Below are 10419 nucleotides of genomic sequence, written 5' to 3'. Positions count from 1 at the left end.
CTATTGTTGCTCTTCTGCGCACCACAATTTTTTGCATAAAAATTATCTATTAACAAAAAGATTTATATTATATTTTATACAGAAATAAAAGCACTTTTAAACTTTTAACAAAATCCCAATAGAGTACTCATGAATTCTAAATTCTCATTTCTTTTTCACAAAAATTGATTTTAGGAAAAATGATAGTAATAATAACATTAAACATCCATGAAATTTTAAAACATCATGAATGCTTTTTACAAAATAAGTCTTTGATCTTTCTCCAATGAAATACCAAGACTTTGAAAAATTATTTTCCTTAATTTTGATTATTTTTTTTTTAAATATTCACAATGAAAATTTATACAACAAATGACTCCCTTCTTTTCTTTAAATTTGCTGTTGTTTCTGGACTTCCTTTTCTCATCATAGCTGCAAATTCATCATAATTAATTCGACCATCCTGCACAATAAGAATTAAATAATTAGAGTTTAAGTTTTACGCATTAATATATAAAAATATGTGTTTAATTAATTAATTTATACGGTTATTATACATATATAATAATTATGATAAATATTAATTGACAATCTGATAAAAATGGGAGTGTTTCAAATTTTACATTATTTGAGTCAACTTCAGCAACAATATCTTTTATGTCCTTTCCATCATCCATACCAAATTCTCTTAAAGCTTGCTCTAACTCTTCTACTGTAATGTACCTGAAAAAATTGGAATTTTTTAAAAAAAAAAAAATAAAATCTAGCAGAAAGTTAAAAAAAAAAAACAATTTAAGAAATGGCTATTAAATAATTAAGACTTTTTGTTTTTGGATCATATTTGAATATATAAGATTTGCTTTTTTTAAAAAAATAATTTATTAAAATACTAAATTAATCTAGTATTATATCTATTAAAAAGTTATATGGTGGTTGGTGCTGGTGCTGACTAGCATTGGTGTTGTGGGTATCAATTAGGGACAATGTACTGTTAGCTAATGATGGTGTTGTGGATAGTAGTTAGTGATGATAGTGTCTAGCAGTAGTGGTTGGTGGCGGTATAGTTGGCAGGGGCGGACTCACATGGAGTATGTCGGGTGCTCAAACACCCATTAACCTCGTCTCGAAATATGTATATCTATGTAGAAATTAAGAGGTATTTGTATAAAAATAGCATAGAGTACCCAATGAACAAATGATCTGACTAGTCCATTGGTTCTTGGGTGGGTGCTTAAGGCTCTTTTAGTATTGTTGAGCCTGAGTTCGAATCTCACTGTTAACATATTGGTTTTGATGGTTAATAGTTGTGGTGGATGATAATGATAGTGATAGCTAATGGTGATGATGAATGATGGTAGTGGTTTGTGATATATAATATAGTGACTATAATGATAATTGTCGATAGTTGTAATAGTGGTTGGTGGTGATGATTGTAAATGGTAGCTAGTGATGATTATGACCGAGGTGATGGTCAGCAACGACAATAGTTAATAATGATGGGTGATGACGATATCGGTGAATGAATTGAATGAAGGAATTGTCATCTTTGAAGATATTTTTTATAAATATCAATGATATTAAGACATTATTATAAATTTTAATCATTTAGATATATTTAGTCCGATTCAATTACTATAAAACAAACACATAAAACTTACCCACTATTATCCTTGTCAAAATATTGAAATGCTGTGTAAAGATGTTCTTCTTTGTCCATTCTGTTCATGTGCATTGTTGCTGTAATAAATTCTTCATAATCTATGGTTCCATTTCCATCAGCATCAGCCTAATTTATTAATTTTTCAATGTATACAAAATAAAAATAAAAACAATATATTAGAATAAAGAAGCAACTTGCAACTTTTTTTCCATGATATTAATTGAAAGATTTTAGATGGTAAATTAATATTTATTCTAACATCTGCTTCCTTCGTTTATTTTTATTTGTCCACTATACTAAAAATATATTTTCATTTTTATGTGTCACTTTTAACATATCGAGAGAAAAAATATTTTTTTTCATGGTTTACTCTCTACATTAATTACTTATATATATAGTCGAGTAAAGTAGTCGTGATACAATTTTATATTCCAAACCATTTTTTTGGGTGTCGTTTGCTGTACATTATAAAGCTCGACTACTTTAGTCGATCTCAGATGAATTTTTAAAAAATGACGATAAAATTTTAAACCGTCTTTCAATAACAATAATTATCTTTTCTTTTAATTAATAGAACAATATCCATTTTAATTAAATATCAATCGATTCAACATCACCTATTGATAAATTCCAAATTTTTAGGTCTTTTTAAAAATTCTAAACTAATTCAATTGTAAACTTGGTAAGTGCAATGACTAGCTAACACTTATATTATATAAATAACTTAGGAAAAAAAGGTTATGAATATTAAAATATAATTTTGTGTTTGACATAAAGAAATTAATTAGAGAACTTACAGCTTCCATTAATTGTTGAATTTCATAATCAGATAATTTAGTTCCTTGTTTGGCAAGTCCTTGTTTTAGCTCCTCAAGTGTTATTGCTCCACTATTATCAGCATCCATACTTTTAAACATTTGCTTTAATCCCATTATTTCTTCCTCTGATAAACATCCTGCAATCACCTATAATATATATTCTCTCCAAGTAAATATTTTGGCTTCACATAAAAAAAAATGAAGGTGAAATTATATATATATATATCTATACTAAAAGAAGAGTTTATTCACAACATTTGAAAAAAAAAATGAAGGTGAAATTATATATATATACTAAAAGAAGAGTTTTTTCACAACATTTTATGTAATTTTTCATGATCTTGAAAATATCCAAGGAAAAATTTTCTTGAAATTTTACTTTGACGTAACATTTATATATCAACGTTACATGAAATATGCTTGTAGTTAAAAAAAGAAAAGAAAGAGGGATTCATTACTTGGAGAACAACTTTCTTGAAATATTGCTTTGATGTAACATCTATACATCAACTTGAAATGATTAATGTGCTTCTCTTTAAAGGGGAAAGAAGGGATTCATTACTCCGAGAGCAATTTTCTTGAGATTTTACTTGACGTAATATTTATACATCAACTGTAAATGAAATATGTTTATATATATTTAAAAGGGAAAAATTGGATTCATTAGCCAGATAGCAACTTTCTTGAAATTTTACTTTGACGTAACATGTATAGATCAACTTTAAATGATTAATATGCTTTGATTTAAAAGAGAAAAAAATGGATTCATTACTCGGAGAGCAACTTTCTTAAAATTTTACTTTTGACGTAACATTTATACATCAATTTTAAATGAATACGGTTCTATTTGAAAGAAAAAAAAAGGCTTCATTATTAGTCAGAGAGCAACTTTCTTGAAATTTTACTTTGGTGTAACATGTATAGATATATCAACTTTAAATGAAATATGCTTTTATTTTAAAGGGGGGAAAAGGATTATTACTTGGGGAGCAACTTTCTTAAAATTTTACTTTAATGTAACATCTATACATCAACTTTAAATGAAGTTCTATTTAAAAGGAGAAAAAAAGGGTTTCATTATCTTCAAATTTTACTTTGACGTAACAGGTATAGATCAACTTTAAATGATTAATATGCTTCGATTTAAAAGAGAAAAAAAGAGATTTGTTACCCGAAGAGCAACTTTCTTGAAATTGTTCATAGCTCTAAATTGTTTGAGTCTACTCAAAACAGCATTGTCAAGTGGTGTATCTGGTGCATCTCCATCCTCCTTGATCCATGGATGATCTGTATTCATATACATATTTATTCATAAATCAAGTAAATGCTCCAATTTATGATTTTTTTCATCTATATGTATTTATTTATTTTCCAGTATATAGCATGTTCAAATTATACGTCCATTCTATGTAACACCCTTTCCTTTTTAGTCCGTTTCAAAACGAGTGTCATCTTACTATAATTAGAAACAATTTAATTTTAAATTCATCTATTACCCTTAATGAAATGATTTACAGTCACACAAATATCTAAGGATTGTTATAGACCACAAATTTCAAAAGTCTTGCTTTTTTTCTTAAATACCGTGACAAGTCAAATAATATCACGTAAAATGAGACGGAGGGAGTAACATATACTGTAGTATTTAACTTACTTAACACTTGGATTGCTGTCAACCTCTGTTTGGGATCTGAAGTCAACATCTTCCTAACAATATCTTTGGCACCATGTGAAATTGCAGGCCATGGATCACTTGAAAAATCAATATGTCCACGCAAAATTGCGTTGAATATTCCATGTTCAGTTTCTGAAAAAACAAATTAAAATCATCATTCATTAATTAATTAATCTTACTTTTGATTTAACACACAATTAATTACTAGCATTTTTATCCTACATAATTAAAGTGCTTGATCCGGATTTGTGTCGGGTAGGGCTTCGTTTCTATCAAGAATTTTTTCATATCCAGGACTCGAAATCGAGATTCTGATTAAGAGAATATTATGATGATAGTAATATATAAATACCTGCCCAAAAAGGAGGAACACCAGAAAGAAGAATATATAACATAACCCCAACACTCCATATATCAACTTCTGGACCATATCTTCTCTTCAATACTTCAGGTGCAATGTAATATGCACTACCCACTATGTCCTTAAACACATCTCCTGTACAACACAAAATTAAAAACAAAAATTGAATATTAATAGAGGAATATGAATATATTTACAAAAATGAGATAAAGAGCACTAACTACTTTTTTTTTTGTTGTTGTAATTTTACTATATAATATTAGTGTTTGAGCTAGTTTGTGTGCACACCTGTTACATCTCACTAACACATGTACCAAATAATTTTATTCACCATACAAATATTTGTGTCCAAGCTAGTTCATGTGCATACCAACTACATATCACTAGCCAATGCACCAGATAATTTTGTCCACCAGAACTTAGACAGATAAGAAGATCTGGCTAGTGTGTTGTCTATGCTAGGTTCCCTTTGCATCTCTCATGATTTTCACTTATTGACCACTAGGTCACACCGACTCCTTGATCGGTCCTACCTGGCTAACTATCAAATGTTTGAATATTTATCTTTCACTGTACCATTAGGGTTTGTTTGGTATGAGAGATGAAATAGATAAAGTTATTCAATATATATATGAGATAACTTATCCCATCATTGCAGTACATGAAATGATGGGATAAAAGCTAATTCCATAGATTAACTAATCCTTAGAGTGAGCTGATTTTGAATGAAAACAAGTTTCATTCCGACTTTCATCGGGGACAAGTACGGTTTTAGGCCGGTCAATACAATGAGCGGGTTCCTTAAATCTTCACCAGGCTACTGGCATTGCTAAATACAACAGATGCAAAAGTGACTAAAGAAGTCAGAGATACCCCAACCAAATGCAGAATAAAATGTATATTTATCTTGGGATTATTATATATCCCTTATACCAAACGACCCCTTTTAAGGCACTAGTGCTATAGACATGCATAGTAACTATCTGTCAGCATATAAAAGTTAAATTGATCTACGTACCTTGTTTATAAAAGACGGAAAGACCAAAATCGGTTGCCTTGAGAGGTGAGTCCTCATCTTTATTAAGAAGGAGAAAATTCTCAGGCTTGAGATCTCTATGAATAACACCCATAGAATGACAAGTATGTACAATTTGAACAATAGTTCTAAGCAAAGTAGCAGCAGCACGTTCAGTATAATGTCCTTTAGTAATAATCCTATCAAAAAGTTCACCACCAGCACATAATTCCATAACCAAATGTACTGAATGTTTGTCTTCATAAGCACCTTTAAGTTCAACAATATTTTGTTGACCTGTTAAATGATGCATTATTTGTACTTCTCTTTTAACATCTTCAATATCTTCTTTATTAACCAATTTCCTTTTTGCTATTGTTTTACATGCAAATTGTTCACCATTTTGTTTATGTGTACATAAATGTGTAACACCAAATTGACCCCTTCCTAATTCTTTACCTATGGAATATGTTTTTCTAACATCTTCCATTGGTCTTCCTAATACTGGACCTATAGGGGATTTTTTAGATGGTTTTGAAGAAGGGTCAGGAGATTTTGTTGGTGTAATTGAATTATTACAACTTTTTGATTGATCATCATTGGATTTTTCTTTATTCATAATATGATCATCATCATTAGGTTGGCCCCTTGAACAACAGTTCCCCATTTGTATTAGGGGGACTAAGCTAAAAGGGCAAAATAAATTATTATGAAGATGATGAACAAATAATAACAAAGAGAAATATGATAAAAAAAAAAAAAAGAGAAAAGAGAAAGAGAATTAATCTAGGAGAAAGAAAAAAGATAAATGAGTGAATGCAAGAGAGAGAGAAAGAAGAGTAAACTTTGCATTTGGATATTAGTTAGAGGTTGATAAAATGTGGATAAAATATACCATGTCATCTTATCCATATTGTCTTCTTTTAAGGAATTGACATTCACTTTAAGAATAGTATATAATAAAATTAATTATGAAAGTATAATATGGTATGTATATAATAAAAATAATAAATGTAAAATTTAAATAAAATACTAAATTAATCTAATATTATATTTAATAAAATATTTTGAAATTTTATATGGCAATTGGTGGTGGTGATGACTAACGTTGGTGATTGTATGCATCAATTTGGGATAATAGTAATGATAATGATGGTTGTGGGTAATATCTTATGGTATAGTGGTTGGCAATAATGATTAATTGTGGTTGATGATTGTAGCGGTTGATAATTAATAGTGGAATGATACTAATAACTAATAATAGTGATGAAAGATGATGGTGATTAATGATAGATAATGTTGACTAATGATGGTAATTATTGATAGTAATTAGCGGATGTAAAACAGTTGGATGGCAAATGATGGCTAATGGTAGTGACGATTGATTTTGGTGATTAACGGTAGTGATAGTTGTGGTTGGGTTGAGGATAATAGTTGTAGATGGTAGGTGGTGGTGATTGACAATGGTGATAGTTGTGGCCGAAATGATGGTTGTGGGTGGTAGTAGTTGCGGCTGAAATAGTGGTTGTGGGTTGTGATTATTGTGGCTAAAAGTAGATGCAACAGACTTCTTAATGATATTAAGACTTTATTATACATCTTAATCATTCAGACCCATTAATAAGTGATTGTAAAATAAGAAAAACAAACATATTAATAATTAAGATTTAGACCATAATAATAAACAAACTTAATGACTGAAATCTAAAATAATTAAGATTAAGATTTTCATTAAGTGAAACAGGTTTAATTGTCTTTTGTGGATAGTTAGAGGCCTTTGCTTTAATTTTTTTTGCTTTCTTAGATGTGGATGGCCTAAATGACTCAACACTCTGAATGGTAATTGTTGCAAATATATTTCATCCTCACAGCATAGAATTAAATTAAAGCTAGAGATAAGTTTGAGTGAAAAGGAGGCACAGAGTAACTATAGAGAAATCAACAAACTACAATTGCACCATACAAGTTTACCAACTAATTAATAAACAAATGAAAGTCCACTACTAGGGGACATGGAATTAAGGATAAGAACAATTTTTTTAATTTCCAATTAATTAGTTCTACCTTTTCCACATACCTCATTAGCATAGCTTCAACGTCCTAGAGTGTAACTGTCACCATCAATTTTCATGAGCCGCAACTAGAGGGGTTTACAATTTGGATAAAAACAAATTCAAATCAAATTAGGCTGAATTAATTAAATAAAATGATTTTATTTTGGTTTTGATTATGTTTAAAAAAATCGAAGAAATAACTGAACCGAACTGACAAATTATATACATTTATTTTACAATTATACATACAAAATGTATTACTTCTCATAAATAATTTTAAATATCTTATATATGTTTTCATCAAAATTTAATTATAATTTATTTATGACACTAAGATTAGTAAAATTAACAGAAAACTGAAACATATACACGGAAGCTAAAACTAAATGGCTGGATGAACCCATAAAACTGAGATAAACAATATCTAAAAGACAACATACTTGGCGAAAATCTAAACTGACTATTTGAAAACCTCTACTAATATGAGTTGCTAGGACAATCCCTAACTAACTCTAATGTCTAAAAACTAAAAGTAACGACTGAGAAAATCATAAAGGTTGTCCTCGAATAGATGAGGACTCATGAACTCGTCTGCTAGCTGATCGGATCTATACTAACAACGGGCCTAAAGATGTGCATCAGAACCTATATTATCAAACAATATAGGCAGAAAGTATGCAGTCAGTATTTTGAATGTACTGAGTATGGAGAAAATGCATAAACAACATGATATCGGAAGATACTAAATCTGTAAAACATGTTGATGCAATGACTAAGTAAAATAACACGAAGCTGAGATTTACTGATTTGAAATACATAAGTACAAGGTCATGCAATAACTGAAAATTTGATTGTGGGGGATACTAAAATCGACATAAACCATGTGAGTTAATTACTACATTGATTTCAATGTACTTCTCCTACATCGAAAATAGAGTATTCAATACTTGCCAAGGTAAGAACCTGATATATGAGCTAAGGTAGATCCACTAGCTAATGTCTATTTGAGACAAATTCTACGATGGCACTATAGTTCTGGAACTTAGTGATTGCTACTACAGGTCTACTGACGCTAAACAAAAATTTTCATCCCTAAGGTCATTCGGTGCTAAGAATACTCCCAACAAAAACAAACATAATCTGGTAACAGTAATAATCTGATATTACTAAATCGTGTTGATAACTGATAAATACTAAATAGGTTATAAATCATGATAACTGAACAAATTTAAAAGATACTTTATTTGAAAGCATGTAAATCATGATATATGAAAATATACTAAGAGATACTTTATCTAAAAGCATCATAATTCATGAAAATCTGAGACATGCATCTGAAAATAGCATTATCCTGATCATGAAAAATACTTGTTTGCTATGAATTCATGAAAATATCATTGAAAACATTAAATTATAATCAAAATCATGCAATTGAAGATCAATCATGAAGAAGAAACTAAATTTCAATAGGAACTCGTGAAAATAATAGAAACTCTAGTTTTAGAGAAATTATAACTTAAGAAATTGAAGTTTCTTTGGGACTCAATGGGTGAAGAAGAATCCATTAATGAAGTTTTCACATACCTGAAGTAGAAACCCTAACTTGCCTTGAAGCTTTGGAACCCTAACTTGCTTGAGGGAGAAGACTTGAGAGGAAAGAAATTTGATTTGGGATTGACATTAGAGTCTTTAGAAACCACTTAAACTCACTTAGAATAGGCCAAAACGACATAGTACGGGAATTAAAAAAATGAGAAAATACTCAAATAACCCTGATTAAAATTTGACGAAAGAACTCTACGAGGACATCTACGATCCGTGATTTCATTTACCGACCTTGGAATCCTATCCATAGAAATCAGAAAAGAAATCCTGGATTTCTGAACTTTCAATCCACGAGACCCTTTTATGGTCCATAGAAAGTTTTACAACTCATCATGGGCATCCATAAAAATATAAACTTGAAATTACAGGGTCTTTGAACAATGATCTACGAGACCCAAACCACGACTTATAGTCCTTTGTACGACTCTTACTGTTGGCTCATAGAAAATAATCTGGGGTTATGAATCTCTGAGGTTTCAGGACTTGGTCTACGAGGCCTATTCACGACTCATAAGCACATCCACGATCCTTAACACATCTCGTGAACACTAAATCAATTTTTCTAAAATCTGAAGTATCATCTACAGACCCATTTCACAATTCGTAATTCCCAAAAATCTGCAAACTTCAAATTTTCTGTACTTTTCCTTATTTTATTTGAGCTATACATTTACGAGGTGTTACAATTCAAGCAGGTCATAAATGATTTGGAATCGTTATAAGAAATCTTTAAACGCCAAAAATAGTACTCAGAAAAATGACCTAGAGGATCATTACAACCCTAGAAAAAAAAATTGGATTACAAATTAGAAAAAAAGAGTTACAATAAGGCACTCGGGCCCCTACACCTTGGCCTTGCCTTTAACCTTTTTTTGACGTTCGTTAAGGGACAAAGAGCAAAGGTAGGGGGCCATGCGCCTTTGCCCCTTTGATTTCATCCCCAATTTATTTGGCATTTTGAAAATTTGACAACAATTTTTTGCCCTTTTGTCGTTAGACTTCAATATTTTCTCACTTAATGAATTTTTTCTTTTATTAAATCCTAGTTCTAATAATTAGAATTTTTTTTAAAAAAAAATCTTTTTTAACCTTATATTAAAAGATAAGGTCGAATGAATAAGCTTCATCAATGATAGAAAAAAAAGAACAAAAGAGAGGAGGGATAAATTTGACTTTGAAAAAGAGAAGCTTGAGAAAATGGATTTGTTGACATAGAAAAAAAGTTTGCCCATTTTCTAACTTAATTAAAATG

At 29.9% G+C, this 10419-nt stretch overlaps 1 protein-coding gene across 1 annotated transcript; it reads right to left on the bottom strand.

Annotated features, from left to right (window-relative positions):
- Positions 1 to 289: 289 nt before the first annotated feature.
- LOC125844032 (calcium-dependent protein kinase 17-like) lies at positions 290 to 6244 on the bottom strand. The gene is made up of 8 exons (XM_049523264.1): positions 5512 to 6244; positions 4485 to 4628; positions 4112 to 4264; positions 3629 to 3744; positions 2437 to 2604; positions 1638 to 1765; positions 603 to 702; positions 290 to 442 (listed from the first exon to the last, which is right to left on the bottom strand). Exons 1-8 carry the CDS (start codon positions 6173 to 6175, stop codon positions 341 to 343), a joined length of 1575 nt encoding a protein of 524 aa, XP_049379221.1. The 5' UTR covers positions 6176 to 6244; the 3' UTR covers positions 290 to 340.
- Between the last annotated feature and the right edge of the window lie 4175 nt (positions 6245 to 10419).

Source organism: Solanum stenotomum, chromosome 11 (genome assembly GCF_019186545.1).
Source record: "Solanum stenotomum isolate F172 chromosome 11, ASM1918654v1, whole genome shotgun sequence".
In the NCBI taxonomy this organism is placed as follows: domain Eukaryota; kingdom Viridiplantae; phylum Streptophyta; class Magnoliopsida; order Solanales; family Solanaceae; genus Solanum; species Solanum stenotomum.
This window is presented reverse-complemented; position numbering and strand designations above follow the sequence as displayed.

What these genes read in the sequence shown, in the direction of transcription:
- LOC125844032 (XM_049523264.1), bottom strand. Translation starts at nt 6,175, where the DNA reads ATGGGGAACTGTTGTTCAAGGGGCCAACCTAATGATGATGATCATATT. An exon ending in TGTTCCTCCTTTTTGGGCAG is followed by an intron (nt 4,265 to 4,484) that starts GTATTTATATAT and finishes TTGTTTTTTCAG; the next exon opens with AAACTGAACATGGAATATTC. An exon ending in TCAAGAAAGTTGCTCTTCGG is followed by an intron (nt 2,605 to 3,628) that starts GTAACAAATCTC and finishes TATATATTATAG; the next exon opens with GTGATTGCAGGATGTTTATC.